General features: G+C 40.4%; 2 protein-coding genes across 4 annotated transcripts; one reads left to right on the top strand and one right to left on the bottom strand.

Annotated features, from left to right (window-relative positions):
* Nucleotides 1-650: 650 nt before the first annotated feature.
* Nucleotides 651-26,776, top strand: lmf1 (lipase maturation factor 1). Of its 3 annotated transcripts, XM_026177320.1 has the most exons (12): nt 651-968; nt 5,769-5,842; nt 6,910-7,219; nt 8,287-8,297; nt 10,822-10,970; nt 18,295-18,360; nt 21,988-22,155; nt 22,776-22,956; nt 23,809-23,962; nt 24,097-24,280; nt 24,736-24,848; nt 25,982-26,776. In XM_026177320.1, exons 3-12 carry the CDS (start codon nt 6,969-6,971, stop codon nt 26,166-26,168), a joined length of 1,464 nt encoding a protein of 487 aa, XP_026033105.1. In that variant the 5' UTR covers nt 651-968; nt 5,769-5,842; nt 6,910-6,968; the 3' UTR covers nt 26,169-26,776. The 3 variants fall into 3 exon arrangements, with proteins under 3 accessions (XP_026033105.1, XP_026033106.1, XP_026033104.1); XM_026177321.1 differs by lacking the exon at nt 5,769-5,842; XM_026177319.1 differs by lacking the exons at nt 651-968; nt 5,769-5,842 and adding an exon at nt 6,089-6,331.
* sox8a (SRY-box transcription factor 8a) lies at nt 998-4,077 on the bottom strand. The gene is made up of 3 exons (XM_026177322.1): nt 3,437-4,077; nt 2,427-2,680; nt 998-2,333 (listed from the first exon to the last, which is right to left on the bottom strand). The coding sequence occupies exons 1-3, from the start codon at nt 3,844-3,846 to the stop codon at nt 1,558-1,560; spliced, it is 1,440 nt and encodes a 479-aa protein (XP_026033107.1). The 5' UTR covers nt 3,847-4,077; the 3' UTR covers nt 998-1,557.
* Nucleotides 26,777-27,653: the final 877 nt, after the last annotated feature.

The raw sequence follows: 27,653 nt of genomic DNA, 5'->3' as shown, positions 1-27,653 counted from the left end.
CCAGAGCCAAGGGTGGTGTGAATATGCTCATGTCTCTCTTAGTGAGAAAGCAAAATGTCATAATTCCCCTCATGTGGACCTACTTAAGACATATACTCATCACAGGGATCACTGAATGAAATGATAGATGTTCAGTTCCCTCCTTTAAACTCAAATAAACAGCCTGAATTTTCAAGTGACATGTTAGAAGCTCAGTTTGTTTTACAGTGGATGGGGCTCACTGGTCAGCAGCAAATGGAGCTTGGCATGTGTGAAGTTGCACACTCACCACAGAATAAAGACTTAACTGAAGGTCTGTTGGTGCAAATGTCACCTGATGATCTCGCCACTCTTCCACAAACGTCCGCACGTTGGCTCCAGGGCCGTACGCACATGTGAATAAATCAATGTCTCTTCTGTCTGGCGCCCTTGTTGTCGTTGGCACCTGGGTTGTCACGGTAAACTGCTGAGACAGGGAGCCACTGAGCTGCAGCAGCCGGCTCAGACCCACACAGGAAGTGTTTAAAAACGGGTGTGTTTGTCCTAAAGATACCACGGTCACTGAGTGGCTGGAACATGTGGCAAACATTCATTCTCAGTGAACCTGCGGCTTCACAGCACTGCAGTCCTTACATGGACGTAATAAGCACAACCTCAGCTTCATTTTTGGTTATTTTTTAATTGTCAGTATAGCAGGTCTACACAGCCATTGAGTGTAGGACTTGTTTTTACCCACATTTCTTTCTTCTTTAATAATTTGTGTGTTTCTTGTGCGGTGCCTCTGTGAAAACCTCACACAGCTGTCCCGCCTATCAAACCTTGTGGCTGACGGACAGGACAGCCGCAGCTTGGACTGTGAAATTAACTAATCTCCTCACAGGAAACTCAGCAGGAGCAGCTGTCACAGTGGAAATGAAGCAGCAGGAGGGACCGGGTCTGCAGAGAACAACTGATAGGACCAAGAGGGGCTTCAAAACTCCTGCTCACAGGTACAACTTCCTTTTACGTAAACTACAAATTCAGCAAAACATCTTTTATTTTGTCCAACTATTATACATAACCACGAAATGCAACACATGCTATACCAAACAGTTAAGCAGGCGTGGGCCTTTAAGGCTTGCAGGTCTCCTGTTTTTAATCTAATTAAGAAAAGTTACAATCTCCTGGTCATGTCGATGTAAATCACATTCTTACTGGTGAAGGAATAAGAAGCCCTTTGGAAACGCGTCACTTTCCAAGTGACTTTAATAAAAGTGTATAAAAATTAGGAAACTATTTAAGTTTTAGTGTGGAAAAGTGTTATAAAACGCCCTGTCTGAAATAGGTGCTACTTTCATGCTGAAATTTCATTAGTGTGGCATTTCAGTGGAACATTTTGGTGTCCAGGGCGGGTTTAAATGTCACTCTGCAGGTGTTTGTACTCAAAGTGGCAAAAACGCTAACGTTTTTTTGCCTGAAAATCAACAAATGCAGCAATATATGACACACTATGTGAGTTACAGCCGGCAATGATCATCAATGTTCAAAAATTTTGGTCTGTTAGAAGTCAGTCTATATGGCTATATATTTTTGTCTTCTTCAAGGCCTGGTGAGGGTCGTATAGATGGGCTGCTCCCAGCCAGAGGGAGGACTATGAGTAGGTGGTGCCAAGGCCAGGCTGTTGATCAGTGGGGTGGTGTAAGACCTGCGGGAGGAATGAAAGTATGGGTACTGATACAGGCTGGCGGGGTAACCAGAGAAAGCGCTGTAGAAGCTGGAGTTTTGAAGGTCGGTGTAGTCTGACTGGTTGGCAGACGAGGAGGTGGTAGGGGTGGAGGAAGGACAGATGCCCGAACCCAGGGATGTATACTCAGGTTGGTGTGACCGTGGTGGAGGACTTGAGGAGTTGTAGTGACCCGGGCTCATCCGCTCAGTTTTAATCTGAGGTTTTTGGCCGCCATCCTTGTGCAGCCCGTCGGTCTCACAATTGGAAGAGGTTAGCGGCATTCCAGCGGAAGTCCCACCAGACATTTTGGACGTCCAATTTTGGATGTTGGGAGTGTGACAGTCGGTGCTGGGTGGGATGAAAGTACCGGAGGGGTTGCTGGTTTCTGGCGGGGTTAGAACAGTGGCACCGTGGCTGTTTGGAGGCAGGTACTGGTCGAGCTCGTGAACGTCGAAGGCGTCGATAGTGCCGATGACGTCAGTGCTGAGCTCAGAGATGTCTACGTTACTGAAGTCGATGTTCTGACGGTTGGGAGGAGGAGCAGCGCTGGAGCTCATTGTGTCCACAGACTGACGGTTCTCGTGTTTGGGTCCCATGTGCAGGTCTGTTTTAGGGGTGGTGGGAGGTGTTGGAGGCCCGTGAGACTGACCTGGAACGCAAAATCAAGTGAACCTTAATCAGCTTTTTCACATTTAACTAAAAAAAGGGAAAAGAAACGAAACGAGTATCACAGTGTCATCACCTGTTCTGTCTGAATGGTAATGCTGCTCCACTTCCCCTGTGCCAGCCAGCCTGGCCACACCCGGGTCCATTTTATATAAGCCCTGCTTCTGCTGCTGCTGTTGGACCAGCGCAGGTCTGCAGTCGCCCTGGTCCGGTTTATTGCTCTTGCGTCTCCGAGGCTGGTACTTATAGTCTGGGTAGTCTTTTTTGTGCTGCAGCCTCAGCCTCTCGGCCTCCTCAACAAAGGGACGTTTCTCTGTTTCAGAGAGAAGTCTGAGGAGGACAGGGACAAGTCAGAGAACAACCGCTGGCATTTCAAACACAACAGGAAGCAAAAAAAAAAAAAAAAAAAAAAACCTGACAGACTCCTTGCTTCTTTCATCAGTGATGTCAATAACTACAGTTATTCACATAAGTAATCACATAAGAACTCTATACATGTTACAGTTTTGTGTATTTTCCATTTCATTCTACTTTATATGAATACTCCATCACAGAAATACCCACTTACATACTTACTTACATAAGTGCATTAACGCAGGACTTCTTTATTTTACTTAAATAAAGAATATGAATATTTCCTTTTCTTAAAAAATCTACAGTTACTGAGACATGACAAATGAACTAGCAGTTGTTTTTTTGTACTGTACAGATAAAGCCACAATGAAGTGGTTCCTCAGTGTGTATTACCACAACCACAAAATGATATTCCCGCCATAATAGCTTTGTTTATGCACAATCTGCAGGTTTTCTCTCATTTTACTGGAATTCTTTCTTCTTTTTGTTTGTTTCAGTGAATAAAACAGGCCTGTCATGATATTAGATTTACATTACATAATCGTGGTAATGAAAAAAAAGGGGGGGAAACACACAGTAACATAGTAATTTAAAAAATTCTATTGAATTCTACAAAAATGCAGATGCATGGAGGAGTCCAGAGTCTGTAACTCCAGAGATCAGTCATGTTCAGTCAGCGCAGTGTTTCAGTACTGTGCAGGTGCTCATCAGATGAAACTCAGGTGTACTCACCGCCACAGCTTTCCCAGCGTCTTGCTGAGCTCAGCGTTGTGCAGATGTGGATACTGGTCCGCCAGCTTCCTCCGCGCTGCCTGCGCCCAAACCATGAACGCGTTCATAGGCCGTTTCACGTGAGGTTTACTCTTCAGCCCCCTCTCCCCCAGACTGGGCACAGGCACCAGCGACCAGTCGTAACCTTTTAGCACCTGCGACACAGCGTCGCGAATGCAGGTGGGGAACCGCTCGTCTTCCGAGCAGCTCTCCAGTTTTGGCGTAATCCCGGGCGGGCGCGCTGCCTCCTTCGCTTCGGGCCTTACCGGAGAGGCCGGAGACTCTGAATCCGATCCATGCTGGGACGCAGACCCGTCGGTTCCCGCTGGACTGCATGCCTGCTGTGACAATGGCTTGTTCTCCTCAGTCATGTTTGGTGCTGCAAAGATCTACTGACCCCCACCCTCCAAAATCCCAAAGAGCTCTCTAGTTGCGTAAAGGCGCGCGACTTTGTAGAAAGAGTGTAACCCCGCGTAAATAACCAAAATCCCGGATTTGGTCTGTTGAATTTTTCCATTCCGTCTCACATCCTCCTCCAGGACCAGGCAAATTTTGACGAGGGACGGTTACATTCTACTCTTTGTAGCACTTTAGAGCTCATGTCACTCCACCCCTCTTGTCCTATTGGCTTGTGCAAAGCTTGAGTTTCTTCAGAGCCCCTGAGTAGTTAGTCGAGTGCTGTGATACTGCACACTTTGGTATCCAAGTAAATCCAAGGCCAGTACTGATACTAATACTGACTCTGATTCTTTTATCTTTTAAAGCCAGCTTAACTAGGGGAGAGCATGTCATGATTTATGAGATGAATCATTCTGAACACATATTAATGACCAAATCACTGTGATTGCTACTTTCCACAATAATTAGTTACCACATCAAATCACTTTCATGTATTTCATGTATTTTGAAACTGGGTTTTTTGAAGTAATTGAATATAAAAGTGCCAAGCTTCTCTTGTTTAAATGTGATATAGGCAATAAATTAAAAACATCATAGGCAACACACAAAGAATCAGATATTTTCTACAGTTCATGTCTGAGATATTTTTTTTTCACACAAATAAAGCAAAAAACATTAACATTGTTCAGTGGGCTACATATTGATGTGATACCAATACCACAGTTGTTGTTGATAAAAAAAAAACATCAGCACCACCTTCAGTAAGTAAATGTAAATGTATCCCATTATTAAAAATAACTGCATGCACATTTATTCTCTTTTTTGGATTCTATGAGGTGTGAAAACCTGTTCCACTGCTTGCCTTTCAATTTCTTTTTCCTTTTTAGAGCTATTATTGCTGAGCTAATTCCCAGATGAATAACTGATTTATTTCATTGTTCAGTAGCTACTCTTTATTCTTCAGCTGTTATTTTCTTTTTAAATGTATCGGTAAGCACCTCATTACTCTTTATACTTTACAAAACAACATCGTTTACTGCAAGCAGGTGACAAGTTAATGGAAAAGTCAGTCTAAGGAGCTGAGCTACCACACGTCCACAGAGAAGCCTCAGTGCACCTCGGTGTGGATTCTCCAAGTCTCTGGAAAACTACTGGAGGGATGGAACATTATTCTTCCAAAAGATATTCCCTCATTTGGTGTTTTTAAAGTGGCGTTGGAGAGCAGTGCCGCTCCAAAATCTTCCATAGTTCTTTCGGTTGGTTCTTGAGACACCTCATGCCCTTTGGTCAGTTTGGAGGAAACCACTCCTGTTAGGACGGAAATGTTTCATCATAGTGTAAAGGTGTTCTTTCAGAACAACTCTCTGTTCATTTTCAGTGAACCTTCACTGTAAGACCCAGAGTGACTGCAGGCGGAGTAAAGAAAGTGTAGAGAAAGCTAGGAAAAACATAGAAACAAGAGTCTTTATTCTGCTAAAATTCCACTTGTATTCCTTACCTATTGATAAAAACAACAAATTAGTTAGTTTGCTTAAAAATATTATCCCAACTTGCCCGATGAGGCTGTGATGGATGAAACTGTGGATGTCAACAAGACTGTGATTCAACAGATTTCAAAAAGGTCACTGTTTTTATTGTAATTGGTTTTGATAAATCTTGCCTCTGATATATGCCCTCTATTTAATAATAATTAAAAAGACCAATATTAACAATGAAACTAATAAAAAACTAAACTACAATAAAAACTTCTCATACAATAAAAACGAACTAAACAACAAAACAAAAGCTCAAAATGAAAAAGTCATATTATAAAATACAAAAGTATAACAATAAAAATAATATTAGTAATAGTAATAAAACCTATAATAGTGCTAACCTGTGATCTTCATTTCAGCGTCTGAAGAGGGGAATGCCAGAAAAACTCTGACTGGAGAGGAGAGAAGCAAAATGCCTCTCAAACAGCTTCAGGTACAAGAACCCCTCAATCCTGCTTTATAGATTTCTCTTTAAATTTGTCATCTTAGGCATCAGGTAGATTCAGAACATTTGTACTACGGAAGATCCGTTTACTTCCAATAAATTACATTTAAATTGGTTTTGAAAAAAATGTATACGTTATACATACAAACCGTATAATATCATTAAATTTAAAATGTAATGATAATAATAATAATAATAATAATAATAATAATAATAATAACATACTTCCGCGTCTGTTCTGTCACGTGACCGTGACATCCTTAAACATGGCGGCAAGCGGTGAACGTGCAGAGATCTCTGTGAGGAAGAGACGTGTTGGCAGTAAGAGAACAGAGACAGACTCCGCTGTTAGCGGTGGAGAAGATGGAAAACACTCCAGCAGCGACGCAGAGAAAGAGAAGCCGCTTCTGTCCTTACAGCCCGGGACTTACTGGCTCACTCGCATTGTGCTGCTGCGCTCCGTCGCCTTTATTTACTGTATGTTGACACTTACGGTCTGCAGTCAGTTAGTGTGTGTGTGTGTGTGTGTGTGTGTGGTAGTTTAGCTGTAGGGGTTTACTTTTTTATCATTAGCATGACAGTCACAGTTTAGTGCCACGGTATCTTAACGCATGCGCACTTTACTGTAAATAAAACTTGCAATTAGTGAATGTACCTACACGTGTGTTTGGCAGTTTTTTAACTACTGTTATTAATGCTCTGTTAGTTTCTGATAACCATTCATTTGAAACACAGGGATGGCGCAGTCAAGGAAATATACTGATCCCATGAATGTGAACGTCAGATGAGTGAATGAGGCAAGTTGTGTAAAGTGCTTTGAGTCTAGAAAAGCGCTATAAGAACCAGTCCATTTATCACGTGTTCTGATTTTACTGGTGCTTCTTGCAAAGAGCTGAGCTCACAACCACCACCAGTGTTTTACTCACATCATAAATGAGCCCCCACCTGAATAGCTCCTGTCAGGACAGCTGTGCCTCATGGAGAAGTTTGCTCTTTAATTTGAGAAAAATAAACTAATTGCTTCTGTCTCACAAACAATTTCATTTGTTTTTTAGTTGTGGCCTTCAGTGTTGCTTACAACCAGAACAAGCAGCTGATTGGTGAACATGGCTTGATGCCCTGTAAGAGCTACCTCAGAAGTGTCAAGCGCTATGTTGGGGGGAAGATCGGAATGGCCGCCATGGCGTACACCCCCTCCGTTCTCTGGTTCTTTGACTGGAGCGACATGGACGCCAACCTGGATGGCATCGCCCTGTTGGGGATGGCGCTGTCAGGGTTTGTCCTGGTGATGGGAATGGCCAACATGGTGATCATGCTCACACTGTGGGTGCTATACCACTCCCTGGTCAACGTAGGACAGCTGTGGTAAGTGTTGGTTAAATCATGCTTTCACTCTCAATAAAACTGGATTAAAAATGTTTTAATGTAGAGCACCTAATCTTAAAGATTGATCAGATAACTTTTTACAGCCAGATTTGTAGAAATCTTCAAAAAACTTTATAGAAGATCTTAAGTTGTAGCCAAATTTAGTGAGTAGAGAAGCCCTGATTGGAACGTTCTGGGTTGATATTAATGTTTGAAACTATTAGATTTTGAAAAACCATTAATTTACTGCTCAGAATGTAAAATAAGTTTCGCATTCCTGCTACAGGGCTTTTAATGTGAAATTAACAGGAAGTGTTGTTAGAAAAATAAAATATAATATATCACTGGGAGCAGAATTTGAGTAGTCAAACGTGGCTACGTAGAGGGCTGTGCAAAAGTATCAAGCCGACACATTTCTTTACATTTTGATTCAGAATTCTCATTTTTCACTGATTTCAAACTATATTTCTTCAGGCTTTTCAAAGGTCTCTAAGTATTTCTTTAAGTCCTATCAATCATTTAAGTATAATAAAACACCTAACTTGCATTTTTAAACTAATAACTGTGTGTGTGTGTGTGTGTGTGTGTGTGTGTGTTCGTGTGAGTGACTCAGAAAGAATATGTAGGTTCAGGCGACTTTTACGATGGAATATCTTTTTGCATATTAGTCACTACAAGATTTCAAGTGAATTCATTATTAAGTGTATGCTATTGCTATTGCATAGCATACACTTCAGTTATGATTGGATGTTTCCGTGTTTAAAAAGATAAAATTATGTGAACTATTAATGTTGTAGGTCCTAATTTGAAGCGCTCATGCCCGCGCTTATATTAGCATAAAGCATACATGCATTTAAAAACATTCCCTATAAGATGATCCCACAGTGATGGTTACCATAGTCAGCTGTCAACTTCTCTACTAGACAGCAACTGCATATTTCATTTCTTGTATTCATGTTGTGACTTATTTTTCCGCAAAGCATTTTGGCTGCCCAGCGTGTTTGATCTCTCCTGACACCAAACAGTCAGTTTCACAGCATTAACCTGCTTCCTTTTTCTCTTTCCAGGTACTCCTTTGGTAAGTGAACTTCCACAGAAGCTTCCTTTGTTTCGCCTCCAAAAAGAAGTGGATTTGAAGGAAAGCATTAATGTGAGACAGGTGTCTGTGTCATTTATATTTTCATAAAAGGTGAAACTGATTCTGTGAGATGTTTTAAACCTGTGTTGAGCAACACTTTTTAGAAAAATCGAGTTACGGGTCACAATTTGAAGAGGTGGATTTAAATAGTGCTAAAGATCATCAGTGTTTGATCCTTGTTCTTAAAAAAAGAAACAGAATTTTAGTGTGTATTATTGTTATTATTATTATTTAGAGTAAAAGTGTAGTTCATGCTGCTTTTTATTAATGTGTTTTTGGTTGAGTGATTGTTCTTTGGTAATGCGAGGGCCTGATTGAGTCCTTATGTTTGTATTTAGCACATGTTCCTTAAACCAAAAGCGCATCTATACTGACACATTGCGTTTATTTAGAAGCCTATGACTGTAAGGTGACTTGACATATTTGTAAAGATGAGCCAGTCTTATTACAAAATTCAGTAGATATCAAGATATGCTGCGAAAAAATCAACTACTTTGTTTGCAGCTTAGAGTGAAAACTTAGTATATTGTTTTTTAACGGGGTGAACCCAATAAACTGTCATGGCTATGATGGTAAAGATGGCGGCGGGGGAAGTATAAACATGAGGTTGCATGTAGAGCTTCGGCCCAGATAAGTGGTGAGGTCAGCGGCAGCGCCGTGATTGCCTAATGACACTTTGTAGTCAGAGACGCCAGGCCTGTGTCTGTGTCTGTGGTTGGGCTGTGGCTTCTATTACCCGAAAAAGAAAATTCCTTTTCTCTCATTCTGCTGCAACTTGGACTCATCATCACACTCTGGCTGACAGTGGAGCTGAAAGTCTGCAGATGAAGGTCCACTGTTCCCATATTAGTGCACTTAGCACTAATATTGGGTTGTTTATAGACATTTATAGACTATAACACTAGAATTTTAATAGGTGATTCCATTTTAAATATTTGTTTTTCTTCAGTGCTTGAAACAATTCCAATCCTAATGAGCATATGCAAACCTAAAAATGTAACGTTATATTTGCTAAACATAAGCACTATCATTGTGAGCATATTATACTGACACTGCCATTTAGCTTCCAGTAAAATGTCAAAGTATCTCTGGGAAAAAAGCTATTAGGTAGCCCGTAATAAGTGTCTTTGACCAGTCTGCTGGCGACCCATGTCGAAATACGGTTAGAGGTGGTTTCATTTTAGCAACATGACTTTTGCAAACTGAAATATTTTACACTTCAAATGATGCCTCATGTAGTCCTGAAATAAGGATTTAACCCCCGGTTGAATTCACAGTTTTAAACACAAAGAAATGAGCAGCTTAGGTCAGTGGTTGGTTTATTTCTGTAGTGAAAGACAAATTATCTACAAAACAATCAAGAATGAATCATTCTGCCACAGTTAGAAATTAATGGGAATTTCAGAGAGAGAAATAACTGGAACTCAAATTGACTACTTGGTAGAGTAGCCGTTGTCAAGCAGAGATCTTTGCTGACCTCGTCGAAATCCTCAAGGCTTTTAGGTTGTGGTTTGGAGATACAAAACTTCAGCTTTCTGTCTCATCTTTAGCGGGTGTCTTCTTGAGCTTTTGACTTTGAAGTATGTTTTGGATCATTGTTTTGTGGGAAGGCCCACCCACGATGCATTTTCAGTGTCCTGGCTGAGTGAAGGACATTCTTATCCAAGACTTTTCCATTTTTTTTCCTCAGTGTGATGCAGGGATTTTATAATATTGGCAGAAAAAGACCCCCAAAACATAATGTTTCCACTGCCATGTTTGAATGTTTTTAGGGTGGGAGTCAAAAATTATTTTCCCACAAAGTACAGGAAGTGGATTGATGCCATCACAAAATAAAAAATTATAGACTGAGTGCTCAAAATTATGAATTCAGCAGCAAATCAAATACTTATTTCTCTTACTGTACATGCATGACAGTCCTGTTATAAGCTTTTTCACATATGTATGGCAGATAGGCAAAAGATCCACACACTTAGCCATTAAATAGGTTTGCAGTGACCGCTTGGAGGTTCAGCAGCAAAAACCAATCACATAAAGCTGTGTTTTTGTTTCCCATCACTACTGATATTCACCCTGTTATGGCAATAAGTTGGGGTCACAATACATTAATCGGCTGGAAAATGTTACTCCCTATTTTGGCAAAATTTAGAGTTCCTCTCCAACTTTGACAAAGATGTGCTTCTTCAGTTACATCCTGACTTTGACTCCCAGAAACACAGTTAATGTGGCTTTATCAAGGACATTACCAGACAAACGTGTGCCATTCCTCTCATATTTATTGATATTGTTCCAAATCAGAAATTTGACGTCATGTTGTTTTCTTGGGGCGTGCATGTGTTACTTTGTTGACCTAAAGTGTAATGTTCCTGCACCATTAAAGCAGTATTAGCTCTTCTGTGCTATAACACACTGAGCCTGCGTTAAGTAAAGCAGGTCATTGATGATCTTCTGATTGTTTGTGCAGGTTGGGAGAGTCAGCTGTTGGAGACGGGCTTCCTGGCTATTTTCTTGTGTCCGGTGTGGACTCTGTCTCAGGTTCCCCACCGGTGCCCCCCGTCTCTCATCTGTATCTGGACCTTCAGATGGCTCATTGTTCGCATCATGCTGGGGGCTGTGAGTATAGCAGTTTATAAATACACAGAAGAGATGTCTGCAAATGTATAGATCATTTATTGCATGCCGTTAAAACAAGAATACAACTGCTTTGACAGTAAATTCTAGGAAGTAATTTCAAACAAATTCACAATAACTGAAAGATAAATGAGAAAGCTTACCTTTGTCTTCCATTTGTGTGCATATATCTTCTTCCAGTGGCTGTTAAAGTTTCTAAATTAAAAGCCTGACATAAACGCATCTCAGTCATGTGAAGAAATGAAACCGTTTCTGAGCAGCGTGAATGTTTGTCATCGGATTTTAGACTGTTACTTTTGGGTTTTTGCTATTGAGCTCTGCCAGCAGCTGGTGATGCCAAAACAAATATACGGTCGACTAAACAATATGTCTCTTTGTTTGACAGTTTCCATGGTGAATTTTAGACCTCTGTCTGTGTTTTATCTGTCAATCACTGTGTTTTCCACAGATTCAGTGGCATTTTTTCAGTTACGACCACAAAGCGAGCTGAAACGCAGGGAGCCCCCTACTCAGCGCTTCACTGTAAAAGGCTCTCATGGCGTATTTCATTCTCTGATGTACAACGTCAGAATGAATGTTGAGTTTTGTTGCTAAGGGCTACCGTTATTTGAAAGCACCTCAGTTATGCTACAAAACGGTCACTGCATAAGCAAAATGAAAGTGCTGTTATTTTTCAGAAGGCATAAGCAAACTTTAATCTTTTAAGAAAAGATTGAGAAAGTTTTTTTTGTTCTGCTCTTTGTGCCACCAAGATACACGTATCTTAACAACTGACTACTGACCAAGGAAACTACTAGAGATCATGGTTTCAAAGGGGAAAATTCAATGACTTTGGTTATTTCCAAATATTTCATTTATAGGCTGACATTTAGGCATTCAGGTAAAGTTTCCTGACAAGTATTAGATATGCAGATATTCAAAACACTTAGAGGAAATGTGATGATGATGATGATGATGTCTGGGGCTTAAATTTGTTCACTTTGTTGTTTATTGACTAAATACCTCCAAAATTGTGACTAAAAACTGAGAGTATATTATTTTTGTGTGCAAAAAAGAGAACTGCTATTACTAGTGGAATTATTTAGATTTTAATAATTATAAAATTTTATAATTTTAATCTCAAGTACTTATGACGAGTTGTTCTGTTGCAGTGTGCTGCACAGATATACTGCAGTTTTGATAAAATGCATCAGCTCTGCTTGCTTTCCTCAGTTAAATGAAACCAGCTGCTGCACGTTATTGTTCAGAGTACACAGTGTTAAGTGTATGGATTTATAGCAATGGATGATGTTCTGGGCTTTAGCTTTACAAAATATTAGATGAAATTATTATTGGACCTGATTAGTATCTAGTCAACTGATCACCCTCTGTCTAATTGGATTAGCTGATTAGATTTTGTTGATAATTTATTTTGTAATGTTGTTAAGAATGTCAGAACTTTAAGGTTAAGGTCCAAATAGCATTCACATGCTCCTTTTGTCAGGAAATCAAATCCAGATGATAAACAGTAAACAAAGGAACCACACTGACTGTATATTGTCTTACTTTGAAGCTCTGCTGCACATTTTCTACTATGATTATGAGATGAACTTTCCTATATTTTAATTTTTCATGTGAGACGTCCATCACGGGTTTGATGACCTTATAGTGGGAGAGCTTATGATGGTCCAAACTGAGGTCTGCTTAAACGTTACAAAGACTCAGCAACTTTTCAGCAGTGTTAATTGCAGTGCTGTTCCTCCCACAGTGTTTGATCCACCCTGGCTGTATCTATTTATCCATCTGAAAGCACTGTGGTTCAATGCTGTTCTTTGACTTATATATTTGTGAGGATGACAAAGGTTAGCATGTACTTTTAAGGTCCCTGAAAATATAGGAGATGGGTTGGGTATGAGCCCATCATTTTTTATTTATTAATTTCTTTAAGCAATGAAATGTCCTACAAAGTCGCACAAGTCATTTTTCCCAATAATAATTTCATACCACATGCTATTGCTGTAGCATCTAATATTTTTAATATATTAAAAAGGAAAGAATTGGACTATAAATGCATTAACCATATATTATTAATTGGGATGGGCTAATAAGATAACAGTTTAACTAAATGTAATTTTCCGCTTGTCAGCCTTTACCATTGAAATAAGTACATAAATCATTTTAACATCCTTGATAAAAATTTATACCCTGCTCTATTTAAACAAGCCTTACCTTAAGCATAAAAATCCAATTTAAAAGTATACATATGTGCCTTTGTTTTCTTGCTTAACGTTGTTATATAAACCAGATTTTCCCTGCTAATCTTGATTAGAACCATCTCCACTGTACCTTCTGTAGTAAGTAATTACCTCATTAAAACAAGGGGAACTTCCAGCACACTTGCACACACAGAAATGCCCCAGCATTTTATAAAAATATCACATGACCATATTTTATGCTAAACAACAGTGTTGACATTAAAATGTTTAAAAAATGTTGTTGTAATTATTACACGTTTCCCCCTATTTGTTTCCTAATTAGCGTAGCTTAACATATTTAATACATCATGCACATTGAGGTGGCATGTTAAGCTGCTCGGATGCATTTCAATTTGTGCCCTAGCAGCTTGTGTGCAGCAGCAGTAGACTGTGAGGTTAATCAGGCAGAAAGCTACAAAATGTGAAGCTAATTAGATTTCAGAAGATCAAGTCGGCTCATTAACTATGAAGCTCTGTAAATACTTTAAATATAAAGTGTTTTCACAAAAGGGGATAAAAGCCTCATTTTAAATTCTGATTGATGTTCAGCCTTATAGACATTTAGTCCCTTCTATATCTTAAAGGTAAATTAGATAAGTGACCCTCAAATGAAGTCTCAGTGTTGTAAGATGTGATGCTTTTTCAGCACAGTGTTGGGTAGATACATTTTTGAGTATAAGCATGGTATGCTTACTTGATTAAACTTTTGTATGAGGACTAAATTTCTCATGTTACCAAGAATATTGACAACAAAGTCAAGTAATTGATAATAGATCCTTCATCTTAGCTTGCTAGCTGTTTCCTGATGGTTTAGTTGTAACTTTAAATTAAAATTGGTCTTGAAATGGCCTTCTAAGTTTGTTCATAGTAGAGTTTGATCATACTAATCACTGAGGGTATAACAACAGCCCCCCCCCCCCCCCCCCCCCCCCCCCCAGTAAATTCCTGAGAGTTTAAAAGCGCCTCTTAATAGATGAAGGCAGTAAAAATACTGGTGTTGATATTTTTTTTTTTGTCAGAGAATCAATAAATTATTAAGTTCTACTGTTGCGTATAGTGATTGTAAATGCGTTGTATTATAATTTTTTTGCTTGATCAAACATTTCCATTAAACACAGCAGCTGTAGGAAATATTTTGCTAGGTGTGGTTTGTGGCTTAAATTGGCTTTATAGAGTTAACGGTGTGTAACGTGAGCTGAAATCACATTTAGACTTTGGTTCTTGTGTTGCTGACACGTTGATTCGCCCAGACTGTTGGTGCACATCTGGTCGACTGGGATGGATAGACCTTTATTGCCTGTTATAATAAATAGATGTGGGTAACAATGAGTTCAAGGTGTACAAGAGAAGCTGCTCATGATTCCTGGCTGAATGACATTTTGGCTGTAACTGAAGATATGTTTAAGTAGAAGTCCAAATTATTAATACTGAAAGACTGACGTGGATTAAGGCTTTCATACAGTCCAGCTATGAGTCAAATGTAACTCAGACCTAACTTAAGTGTGAATGAGAGCAGCAAGAATGAGCCAAAAGCAATATTGAGATTGTAAAAAAAAAAAAACCCCAAAAAAGATGAAAGACGCTAAAGAGCTGCTTGGTGCTAATAGGAATTGCACTGTAAGATAGTAATTCTCTGTTTATTCAATAACTGCTAGCGTCAGGTTTCTGACAGCAGTCATTGTATTCATTGCCAGCAAAACAATATTGATTATAGCAGCTTTAACTCTGAGTTCTGAATCATCATAGGTGATAACCCTAACTTTGTATCACAGAGGAAGGCAAACGTGTTTTCTGGGGACAAATGCCAACAGTTTTTGATTTTTCTTTGTTCCCTGAATTATAAGACTTGGGAGAACAATTCAATTTAAAAAAAAAAAAAAAAAAAAAAAAAAAGAACAACTTTGCAAAAAAATTAAGGAAATTTGTATCTGGTTGACAATGTTTTTGCAGCACTGTTTCTTGGCTATAAGTCTTATACCCCTGTGTCTACATATTTTCCCTTTAAATGGAGCCACATTCATAGGGAAAATACATTTGTGGGCTGCAACCATGATACGTTTCTCTGTCAGTGCCAAACAGCTTATTCGGTTATTGAATCTTGTTTTGAGCTTCTGGTACTCCAGGTGCAGCTAATCGGGTGCCTGACTAATTGGCATCTGCTCCAAGGATGCCTTGTTTACCAGGATGCCACGTTTGATTGATCTGGAGAGGCCATAGGGCAACTTCAGGCTGGTGTTCCACAAAACAGAGTTGGAAAATTATTTGGAGTGAGTTCTAGTACCATCTCCAAATTGAAGTCGAGTTCTATATAACTGGGAATGTCAGAGACGGGCTTTATTCTTCTGGTGGTGTTGTCTCCCAAAGAGACCTGTCATCACTTAGGAACTGTAGGCAGTGTTCCTCAAATTTATAGTCAAACTTTGAAGGAAGATACGGCCGACGACTCTGCCCAAACAATCCACAAGAGATCACACACAATCCATCTCTGCTCTCACAGTCCTGCCAGGAGGCCTTCCATGACTGCCCTGCACCATCAGGCCCATTTGTGCTTGTGTCGACAACACGTGCACTGGAACATGTCTGCAGTCCTGACCTCAACCCCACTGAACACTTGTGGGATCACCTTGGGTGTGCTGTTCGTGCCAGAGTGACCAACACAACAGCACTGATATCAAATGCTGGCTGAACAGTTGGATGGCATCCCACAGCAGTGTGTGACCAAGTAGAGGTGTCAGGCTGTTGTGGCTGTGTATGGCTCTTCCACATTCTACTTGTTAAACTGCCAGTATGTCTTCTTTCTTCAGACTTTAATCATCCTAAAAATGACACCAAACAAGAGTCAATAGGAGAATAAGCTGTTTGCCATTGGCAGGGAAGATCTGAACAACCCACATACTCGGCTCTCCTGCTCAATGCACAGATGCATTTTTCTTACAGGGGCACCGTTTCCAATGGTATACAATTTATTGCTAAAAAGCATAGTTACAACAAAATAATAGTTGATAAAACACAAATGTCCTTAGTTTTTGTGCTAAGTTTAGATATTATGATTGCCTAGGGTCTGGGTTAGAGTTTGGATTACAATCATGCTTGGGCTTTTAGTCAAGGATGCCTTAAACCTCCTAGAGTTAAGCCTTTAAGCTCATGACAATCAATGGACTGAAAATGTTTGATGATTCATTACCATTGTGTCATTGGCATATGTTGATGATATTACTATTTACTTTTGATAAGTGGCTTCCTGTTTGACTTCCAAGAAAGGCCTTCTTTCAGTATGTTTTCATTCATGTTGGAAAAATGCCATGTCAAACAAAGCAATGTAACACCAGTACTGCTGTGGCATTAACACCACAGTTCCTCTTTTCTGTTTTTATAGTCAGATTTTCATTGTTTGAATCCAATGGATACATTTGTATCCAATTTTCTTTCTTAATAAAATTTTGAGCGGATCATAGTTGTGAAAGGTTGAATCTCTCTGGTGTTCTTTGCTGAGTTTACAGGTTCATATCCTTTCCCTAAGGCCTCTTGATACTGAAGAGATATCTGTTTATGTCAGAGGTTTGTATGTTGGGTAGTAATTGATGACATTTCAGAATCTCATGACTGAATTGAATTATCAACAACATCTTTGGCTTCATCACCTCAACAGCCAGCAGCCAAGTTTGTAATCAGAAAGAAATGTCCTGGTTTTTGTAAATCTGGTTAGAGGTTAGCAGGCGACTTATTCCAAATTCCACGTCGACCACATGACAGGCTGATGTGTCAATATTGACACTTGGGTCCTGGATAGTGTCCTGTTTGCTTAATTCAGTTGGTGGAAAACAAGCCCTGACATTGCATTTCTCTGCATTTTGGGCTTAGTTTGAATCATTTTTTTTGTTTTTTCTTATTTTATTAAGGGAAAATCCTCAGTGAGGGACTATGGTTAACTTTTTATTACAGTCATAATCTGCATCATCAATTTAGAAATACCATGGACTTCTAACAACAGACTTGTGATTCAGTAGCATGACAATTTCTTTTGGCCAAAAACACTCGTAGAGCTCCATAGGCTTTTTCCCCCCCTGTATTCGTCAGCATACTTATTTTTTTTAGCACTGACTCTGTTTATAACTGAATCTTCTGAGGGCTTCTTCTCAATTTGAGGCATTAGCACAACAGGGCTGCACAACTGTGAGCTGCTATTGAGTAGAGAAGGTCAGAAAAGCTAATGATGTTTTCAGACGACAAGCAAATTAGATTTGTTGTGTCAGATTTGATCTTTGGTGGTGGATCCCCACTTTGTATTGTGTCTCTTGTTGTGCTTAAAGTGTGTCAGCCACTGAGGGGCTTAAGTATCTTGTCACTTCTTAGATATGGCTACATGCTATCCTGTTTGTTAGAGTGTAGCATGTTAATGAATTTCTTCTCCATAAAGCATTTGGTTTATTTAGGCTCTGAACATACACTGGATGAGTATGATTTTAGTGATGCCTTAAATTTTCCACTGTAAGATTCATATTTTTGTTCTTTTGGTTGAGATTTTAAAGCATTGGTATTATCATGGTGCCCTGATAATAGACTGAAAGATTGATAAAACTGCAGTGAATGTCTTCGTTTTGAAGCCTCAGCTTTATTTATTGCTGTCGCCATTGTGGATTTTTGGAACCAAAAAAATTACTATATTAACAACCCCAATTGTAACATGTGAATAGAAAACCGTCTCAGAAACCCAAATTTAATTCCCAGTGGAACATTAAGGAAATAGTCATTTTGAATTTAATGGCAGCAGCAAGTTAAACTTGGCGTTTAGGTCAAAGGCTGAGCCAATGCCCAGTTTTACAGAGCCACTAGCATGTTTTATACACATTACATATATATGAATATGTAAATTTGATGTTATTATTTATTATAACTCTCCAATGGCGTTATTATTAACTGGTTCATGTTGAACCATTTCCTTTTGAGACAGATTTTTAGTTGTCATGTGCTGACATCCATTAAGTCCAGCTAAACACAGAAGTGCTTGCTGCTGTGAAGTTTGAAGTATACTGAGGTTGATGTAGCACAAGTTTTATGGTTTTTCTTTTCAGGGTCTTATAAAAATCAGAGGCGACAAATGCTGGAGAGACCTCACCTGCATGGACTATCACTATGAGGTGCGTATGTTGCATTTAATGTACTCCCTGCATGTCCAGCTTCCTGGTTCTCAGTGTTCTGTTGTTGTAAATGCACAGTGCAGCCTCAAGGCCCTTTGACATTTGACACGGCGTGCGCTGCACTCACCCTAACTAGAGTGAAGGACCCAAAAATTGCAGCTGCTCTACGTGTACTACATGCGCCTGCTTCTTGTCACTTCCAAACATGTATCTCTCTGACTTTATATCCTCTAGAGAGTTTGTGACGTATTATGTTCAAATGTTTAATAAAAAGATGTATCGCTTATTCATAAAGACTTAATCTTTGTAACTATCCCGATTAGTGAAGAGTGTGTCGTTTACACAAGACGTCTTTGCCCCCGAGGTCCTCAGAGCCATTGGAAAGGCTTTGGAAGTCCCTGTATATGCATATGAATGTTTTCCTTCATCGTGTGGCTGAACTTAGCGCAGCATGCTTCGTTTCTATTGGCTGTGTGAAGGTACGTCACAGCAGAATGCGCGCAAACAAAAGACACGAATGGGTTTCAAAGGGCCTTCAATCCTCACAGGTTGGGCCGGGAGCTGTTCACACTTGTTTCCTTCACACTAGAACCCCTTGGTGGTTCTAGGAAGTTTGTTAAACATGTTCTGTACAGAACACAGATTAAAATCCCACGTTTGCTTGCGTTCTGAGTACAGTGCAGGAGCCGCTGCAGTAACGACCTCCTACAACCAAAGATTTCACCTAAGCTATCATATTACAAGTGTCCAGCAAAACCAGAGTCGCTTTTAAATTTCCCAAAAGCCCGTTTTCTTCAGCAGTCTGAACGTCTCAGTCTGATTGATATATAAAAACAGTGAACCTTGGCTTCGTCTCCTGGATGATGACAAAGCTGCAACAAACTCACATCAGGCTAACCACAGCAGGGCAGCACATTACAGAAACCGCTGTTGTGGGATTCAATAAATCAAACTCTTACACTGAGTGTGAGGTTGTGCAAATCCAGTGTTTGTTTTTCCCTCGGTGGGACACTCGACCGCTCTAACCAGCACTGCTCGATGTTAGCGGGCCACAGAGGGAGGAGGACCTTCTTCTGTCTTCTGTAATTAACATAGACAGGAATATTCTGGCTCCTATGAGACGGGATACATCAAGAATACTTCATAGATATTCACCCAGCCGAAAATACAATAGGAAGGGAGGTTAGGTTGTAACACACAGGCTTCCATGGAGTTGATAGCTAGTGATGTGTAGGATTATAATGTGGAAGTATAAAGCGCTTACATTTTTATCCTTTCTAATTATGGCTTTTCCTTCTTTCTTTGACTCTTCCTTATAAAATTTTCCTAGATTTTCCCACAGTTTTAGCATTCATTGCCATACAGGGCAGCAGAGTTTGTGAGGCCAAATATTTTCCACTGTACAAATTTCACAATTTCATGTGTATCGAAAATGTTGAACTGTCTTAACCTCAACTAAATTGATCAAATGTCCTGTACATTGAAAAAACAACATCAGTTAATTCTCCCCATGTTCAGTGTATGAAATAATTATACTCTCTGTTCATATGTCATGTGATTACCATTACATCATAAAGAAAACTCCCCTAAATGACCTTGTTGTTACCAGAAAGATGGGTTGTTGTTTTTTTCCCTCTTCCTTTTGATACCTTCATTTAAACTTGTACAATGTAAAAATAGTTAAAGTTAAACTGATCTGTTGGTTAAACTGTTGATTTTCAGTGTGCTCAGTAGTATTAGGGGCACACAGCTGTTACAGCTAGAACAATGAGAGCCAGATGTTGACCAATTTGAGCAATCGAAGGTAGATGATGTTTAAAATCTCTGAACTGTTAAATTCAAAGTGAAATTCTGCTTTGCTAAGTTCAGCACACACAAACAATAGACACAAGCTTTAAACAGCTCCAGGTTTAATTAGTCTGGTGTGACCAGTAGCTTATTTTAAACTGAGGCTAGCATTAGCTCCACTGACAGTAGCCACTGTGATGTCAGCTGTTGGTTTTGGAGCGCTTATTCTGAAGCTTCAGTCTGACTGCTTTGGTTGTCGCCGATATCGGGCTGAAAGGGTCCCCCTAACTCCAGCTGCATGGATTATAAAAAGCTTTTTTTTTTTTTTTAAATTGCGATGAAGGGTGAAAACAACTTTTATAATGACTGTGAGTGTATAGGGGTCAATCTGCCTCTAGTAACGCTCAGGAGAGACTGGTACTGGCGAGTGGGTGCCAGTACCAGTCTCAGGAGAGACTGGTACTGGCACTTGCTGATTTGTTAGTTCAGGTAAGTGATGAAGTCAAACATCTCACATCCAATTGGCGTGTCTCGTATGCAGCACACTGTTGAAACTGCTTCAGCCTGCTCACACTTTCATTTCAGCTGGAAGCTCCTTTGCAGCCCACTTGACATGACTTGCTGTCATTGAAGTCTGGTCTCTTCTGCGATGGCGGTTGTGCTGCTGCTCTCTCATCAGGTTTTGAAACATATCTATATAAACTATACCAATTAGAAATGACCACAAGTGGAAATGGCCGTCTTATTTTAACTGTAATGATGCATGACAGCGCTGGTTCAGTTCTCAGAGCTTGTGACTGTTGTGTAGCTGTATGTAGCTTTGTTTGTAGCCTCAGCTACTGTGCTCACTGTATCTTGCTTGAATTATTAAATAAACTATAGATGCCTGCGGAGGCAATTCTTTAGCTACATGACAGTTATTTAAGGTTAGTGTACCAGAAAATGAGTTTGTAGGATGATTTGTCAGGTATAATGTGGAGCTTATTCCACGCTGGGTCACTTTCCCTTTCCTGGTCCAATTTCAACAGTTAGCAGCCTACGCCGTAATGTAGACACACACGCACGCACACAGGACCGGAAGCCAGTGGTGCCAGGTGAACCTTATTAACCCCTCGGACACAGTGCTCCCTTTCAGATGAGCAGAGGAGCTGCAGATCTCCTCCTGTCCTGACTCTCTGGGGGCTGTGTAGCTGTGTTTCAGCATAGTTGCTGTTTTGTTTGCCTCTGTATGTTTGTTGTAATAATGCTGGTTTCCAAGTCCTGTGGGGTTGTTTGGCTGTCTGAGGTCGCAGGCCCCTTGCCCTTGGTCTTCCAGGGGTGTTTCAGTAAGCTGCAAGTTTAATAACCCCAATTTTCTGCAACATAAAAACAATAAAGGTTTGGGTTAGGATGCCAACTGTCTTGTTTTCATTTTTCCTACGCCTATTCCTGTGCTATATTTATTTTTCACTCCCTGTAGCAGTTTGCATATTCAGCTTTTACATAGCAACCAGCTCATGCACGCATAATTTACCAGTCTGTATGAATCCTCTGGGGGTTTTTTTTTTGGGGGGGTGCATAGGTGTGGTTGCTGTTATTTAAATAGGTTTCCATCTTTATTTAGACATGGAAATGTTTCCCTCAAGGTGTGACACTATAAATTAATTTTCATCCCATCTCAGACAGTTATTGCCAACGTAAATCTGAAAAACTTCCATCTTAAGCTGTGAGCAGACGGTGTTTGGAAAATGTTTGCAGATCAGAAAAACTTTGCAGAACTTCAGGGAGGAATCCATTCATTAAAGATGAGATGTTACCGTGGCACTTGTCACCTTGACCTTGAGTTTTTTCTCTGTGCAGACCCAACCAGTTCCCAATCCCATGTCCTACTACATTCACCGCTCTCCGTGGTGGTTCCATCGCTTTGAGACCTTGTCGAACCACTTTGTCGAACTCATCGTCCCGTTCTTCACTTTCCTCGGCAGGCGGCTGTGTATGGTTAATGGAGCAATCCAGATCCTTTTCCAGGTAATTTACACTGTTCACAAGCCACAGAGAGCAATGAGAGCAAAGGCTGAATGATGATTGATGTTTATGGCAACTGAGATAACGATCTTAACGGTGGTGCCAAGGTAGTAATGATTAAGAGGGGAGAAGTCAAACAATAATGAAATATAAATGCACCTACTGATGTGATGTTGTTGGCTCTGTTTTGGAAACACTGTTCCTGTTCAGTGTTTGCACACACACAGGTTTAACCAAGGCGGGCTGCTCAGATAGATTTTATGTCATTTTATTTTTCATTCCTTGAAAGTTCCCTTACTCTTTGAACTATGAGTTAATGGCTTTAATGTTGGGATGTTTAATTGCATTTAGCTATTTTATCCATTACTGTACACTTAAACTGAATCTGTGCCTCATGTATAGCCTGTGGTAGGCTCCCTGGTAGCCTACACGAGGTGAACACGAAAAACAAAGTAGGATTTTGAGGTATTGGTGCTGCCCTTCATTTTGTTAGAGCTCATTGGGTCGTTCATTTCTTTAAAAAAAAACAAACATGTTTTCCAGCTTTTTAATTGGTGCTGAAACACTGCTGCATCATCTCTCCTCACTGTGCCTTCTCTCTGTCCCATTATTTTGGGCTGCAGGTGGTTTTGATAGTGAGCGGGAACCTTAGCTTTCTGAACTGGCTCACCATCGTTCCCAGTTTGGCCTGCTTTGACGATGCATCGCTGGGCTTCTTGTTTCGCTCTGGGGCTGGAGCCAAGAAAGCAGTGCTGGAGATACAGAGTGAGGATGTAGCTGGACGCACCCCAGCACCTACCAAAGGTATGCACATCCCAAACTGTGCAAACGCAGGATATTGTTGTCTACTTATGAATTTGAAATGTTGGTATTCAGCAGTACAGACTGACAAGGCTGCATAGCATCTGGTTGTGCTAGAGAAGGAATTATGGGAATAAAAAGGATTAGCACTTGGAGAGCTGAGTAGCTGGGAAAAGAATGACATCAAGTTTGTTGGAATTTAAAGTAACGCCACTTACATTTTTACAATACAGACTGCTGAAACTGGTAAAAGTGTGAGAGTGGCCCCACTCTAATTGGTCCCACTGGACCTATTAGTGTCTTTGCTTCACTGTAGCATAGTAAATATGAAATAACCTGGTACCTGGAGTGTGGGCCTATTTGAATCATTTGAGCAGAGCCAGAAAGTTGGTCCTGGTGAGAAATGATTGTGGGTAGCCTGATGTGTTTAACATGTGTTGGGCCAGGCAGAAAGGTAGGAAGGAACTGATGCAGACTTAGCAAATGTTTGCCAGTACCAGCTACCCCGGCACACATCGTCCACACCTTTTTTACTAAGAAATAGTTTCACTGATCACAAACACATGCAAACACGCCGGCTCACTCGTTAATGCCAACCTCCACTGCTCCAGGCCAGACACTAATAAATGTGTCACCTTGATTTAAGGTGCAGTTTTCCTCGGCTTCAGGTACAGGTTTGGGGTGAATACACGTTTTTTTTGGCTAAACAGGAGCGACAACATGCATGTGCAGTTTCATATTTAGCTGAAATGGAGCAGATGACAGAGAAAGCAGTGGGCTCTATCCAGTGACAGAACATTAAGATGCATTTAGAAGTTGTTTTTGTGTGCGTGTGTGTGTGTGTGTCTGTGTCAGGTATGTTGATTCGTCAGGTGGTTAACATATCTTTGGGCATTCTGATTGGCTGCCTGAGCATCCCTGTGGTGACGAACCTGCTGAGTTCCAGGCAGGTGATGAACACATCCTTTGACCCGCTGCGCATTGTCAACACGTACGGAGCGTTTGGCAGGTACAGCGAGAGGAAACGCATATATTAGCAGACATATTGCAAATTAAGATTTTTGCATACTAAAGAAATTAGTGAAATTTAAAAAATGTGATCCTTTATTCGTTTTATTTAATGTTTCCTCTCCTTCTGTTCAGCATCACTAAGGAACGTACTGAGGTGATTTTCCAGGGCACTCTGAGCCCAGATCCCAAGGACCCTGAAGCATTGTGGGAGGAGTACCAGTTCATGTGCAAGCCGGGGGACGTGTACCGGCGGCCGTGCCTCCTCTCGCCGTACCACTATCGACTGGACTGGCTCATGTGGTTCGCTGCCTTCCAGGTGAAACCTCACTACAGCATTTTTTTTATTTATCATCCTAATGTTGATAAAGAGTTTCAATGTATTAATATTATTGTTGCTGTTATGGCTGTTTATATCTAAATGTAATCAATGTGGAAAAGCTTTAGTACCCCATTTCCAACACTGGGGGGCAGTGTTTCCACGATAGTGCTGCACGCTTGTTTTAAATCAAGCCAGAACTGTCATGTTTGCCCTTCAGGCTTCATTTGTGTGTCTCTGTCTCCCTGTATCTGCTCATTATTTCCCTTTTTCTCTCTCACAAACACACATTAAATTCCCTTGCCTCCTCTTTCTCACTTATTTGATTCCCAGTGTGACTCGTTAAAATTCTTCTCTCTCCTGATTTCTGTCTCTTCCTCGTCCTCTCTTCTTTCCGTCTCCTTCTCCTGTGTTTATTTCAGTTTCTAACACATTGTCTCCATCTGTTCGATCAGACCTACGAGCAGAGCGAGTGGGTGATCCACATAGCAGGACGCCTGCTGTCCAACGACAGCACAGTCCTCTCACTTCTCGACCACAACCCGTTCCAAGGCAGAGACTCACCCAGGTAAACGCACACAGTCTACACCAGCCTCACCAAAACACTCCCGTTAAGTTTGGGAAAGTCCTCAGAAAGCTACAGCTAAACTTAGACGCTGGTAAAAGAAAAGGGATAAGTCCAAAACCACACTCATTCACACAGCAGTGAGCCACCACAATGGCTCTGTGGAGCTGATTGCTGAGTGGAGTCGCTTCAGTAGCACTTCACAGGAAGAAGAGAGCAACTCACACGCACACAACCTTTAGAGACGTAACACAACCATCAAGGAAAAGTGTGTATTATGTGTACAATGTTCACCTGCACTGGTCTCTATCATCACCAAACCATTTTTAGCCAGCAGTGGAAGGATAGGCACATAACTAGCTAGTTGAGGCATGCTAAGTAACTAGCTAACCGGGCAGATCTTTTTCAGGCAGTGGAATCGTCTAATAACAAACACTACATTGTTCCTCAGTGTTTTAACGTGCATGAACACCAGCGGCACAACATGCTGGTATGACCATCATGGTCCAACCCATACTGTATATAAAAGATGGACAACACGCACTTTGTCGTTACACAGTGATTAGTTAAGTTCTGTTGTTGCAGCTGAAACTTTTTTCTGTCGTTCTTAAATCATTTGTAATGTTTTTTGGTGATTTGTGTTGTGTGTTGTACAACAAGTTCTTTGGTCAGTGTCTGTTGTTTTTAAATGTGCTATATAAATAAACTGGACTATTTTCAATGTCACCATCTCGGTGTTTTAAAAGCAGATGTGAGGATTGACAGGAGGACTGCTCATTGACTTGTGATTGATAACACAGGTCTGCAAAAAAGCTTTTTCAGCTGCATGGAATATTTTTGGTAAATTTTATGTTTTTTAGGGTGCTGAATCCAAAAATGATCTCAATTTCCCTCCATCACATACATTTTTTTTTTTTTTTTGCAAAACATGAGTTTATCTTAAAAAAAAAAGCGATGAAAAAAATCAATATTTCAGTATTGTTTTCTAAGATTCCTTACCTTTTGCTCTGAGCAAAACAAACCTAACAAACTCACTGTTGTTGGTAGACACAGTATTATAAGCCCTGAAGAATGTATGCTGACGATAAAAATCATTACTTCATGTGAACGCAGTTTTGGGCTCTTCTTCCTTGCAGGTGGGTTCGGGGAGAACATTTCAGGTACAAGTTCAGCCAGCCAGGCAGTGCCAGCGCAGCACAGGGCAAGTGGTGGCTGAGGAAACGCATCGGAGCTTACTTCCCTCCTGTGAACCTAGAAGGACTCAGGGGCTACTTCCAATCCAGGAACTGGCCCCATCCGCATTTACAGCAGAACAGAAAGTAAAGCCGTGAGCTCTGAAAGTCACGGTGAAGAAGGGTGGGATTCGATTTCATGAAGAACTTTTTCATTGATATCGAGCATCCACACATTTATTCCCACATGATGTGAGGGTTTTTGTAAAGCTTTCAATTAAAGGTGGGAAGTTGCCCGCCTTTGTATATCTGAATGAGTGCAGTTTCTATATTAAAAGGGATCTACACATATGTAATGATCAGCTTCCCTGCTTTTTCTTGTGTGTTTGGTTCATGCAGAGAGATGTCCCACCATATTTGTGTCTGTTCCGACAGTCTTTTAGATAGTTTGGTCATTTGTGTCACTACAGATGTACTCATACGAGACACATGTTATGCAGATGATTCACAGATCTACCTCCCACTGAAACGCAAATCTGTGAACCCTCTGAAGAGTGTTCGATTGTCTGGAAGATGTTAAGATATGGATGACTTTAAATTTTCTCAATCTAAATGAACAGAAACCTGAGATCATTGTCTTCGGCCCTAGTGACCATTACGACCTCGGCCCCTTAGAAAATTATAAAAAACCGTTTGCGAGGAATTTAGGTGTGATTTTTGATTGTAATTAAACATTCAATAAACAGATAAATAATGTGATCAAGACCAGCTTCTTTCACCTTCGCTTACTTGCAAAGGCGAAGCCATTTCTCTGCTTCAGAGACTTTGTGAAAGCAATCCATGCCTTTATTTCATCTCGCCTCGACTTCTGCAACAGCCTTTACTCTGGTGTTACTTCGTCATCTATTGTCCGGCTAAAGCTGGTTCAAAATGCTGCGGCAAGGCTTTTGACTGGCAAGTGGAAGAGAGAGCACATATCCCCTACACTCGTCTCGCTGCACTGGCTGCCAGTAAGGTTTCGAATTGATTTTAAGATCTTGACACTTGTTTTTAAAACATTGCATGGACTAGCTCCTATATATATCTTTCTGATCTTTTAAATTGGTATACTCCGGCAAGATCTTTGAGGTCTGTGGCCCAAATGCTTCTGGTTGTCCCAGGTCTAGATTAAAACAGGAGATTGGGTATTTTGCTGTGACTGCTGCGAAACTGTGGAATAAACTGCCTTTACATATCAGGACCTGCAACACTGGATACTTTTAAAACTCGTTTAACCTCTTAGGACCTGGCGTCCACATCACATACAAAGTTTTTCTCTACAAGGGCCTGATATCCACTTACGAGGACATTATACTGCAACTGTTCTATTGAAATTTAAAGCGAATGTCCTCATGTGTGGATCTAATTTTTCTCAGAAACAAAAATCAGGTAAAAAAAAAAAATCAATAAAAAAAAATCTGGTAATTCTTTATTTTTAAATTCATCAGGTCCCAATCAGCTCAAATATCAAAGAGAAATTTCAAATGCATGCCATGAAAGAGTTCGGGTCTCAGGAGGTTAAAGACCCATTTTTTTACTCTTTGGCTTTTAATTCTGTACGAGTCTGTCATTATTTTATTATTATTTTCTTATCTTT

This window comes from Astatotilapia calliptera, chromosome 8 (genome assembly GCF_900246225.1).
Source record: "Astatotilapia calliptera chromosome 8, fAstCal1.2, whole genome shotgun sequence".
In the NCBI taxonomy this organism is placed as follows: Eukaryota; Metazoa; Chordata; class Actinopteri; order Cichliformes; family Cichlidae; genus Astatotilapia; species Astatotilapia calliptera.
Note: the sequence above shows the minus strand (reverse complement) of the source record. Positions and strands in the feature narration are given on the sequence as shown.

Coding starts and splice junctions, on each gene's coding strand:
- lmf1 (XM_026177319.1), top strand. CDS start 6,121: ATGGCGGCAAGCGGTGAACGTGCAGAGATCTCTGTGAGGAAGAGACGT. Junction 22,156..22,775: donor CAATCCAGATCCTTTTCCAG/GTAATTTACACT, acceptor TTTGGGCTGCAG/GTGGTTTTGATAGTGAGCGG. Junction 24,849..25,981: donor CAAGGCAGAGACTCACCCAG/GTAAACGCACAC, acceptor TCTTCCTTGCAG/GTGGGTTCGGGGAGAACATT.
- sox8a (XM_026177322.1), bottom strand. CDS start 3,846: ATGACTGAGGAGAACAAGCCATTGTCACAGCAGGCATGCAGTCCAGCG. Junction 2,681..3,436: donor ACGCTGGGAAAGCTGTGGCG/GTGAGTACACCT, acceptor TGTCCTCCTCAG/ACTTCTCTCTGAAACAGAGA. Junction 2,334..2,426: donor TTACCATTCAGACAGAACAG/GTGATGACACTG, acceptor TTTGCGTTCCAG/GTCAGTCTCACGGGCCTCCA.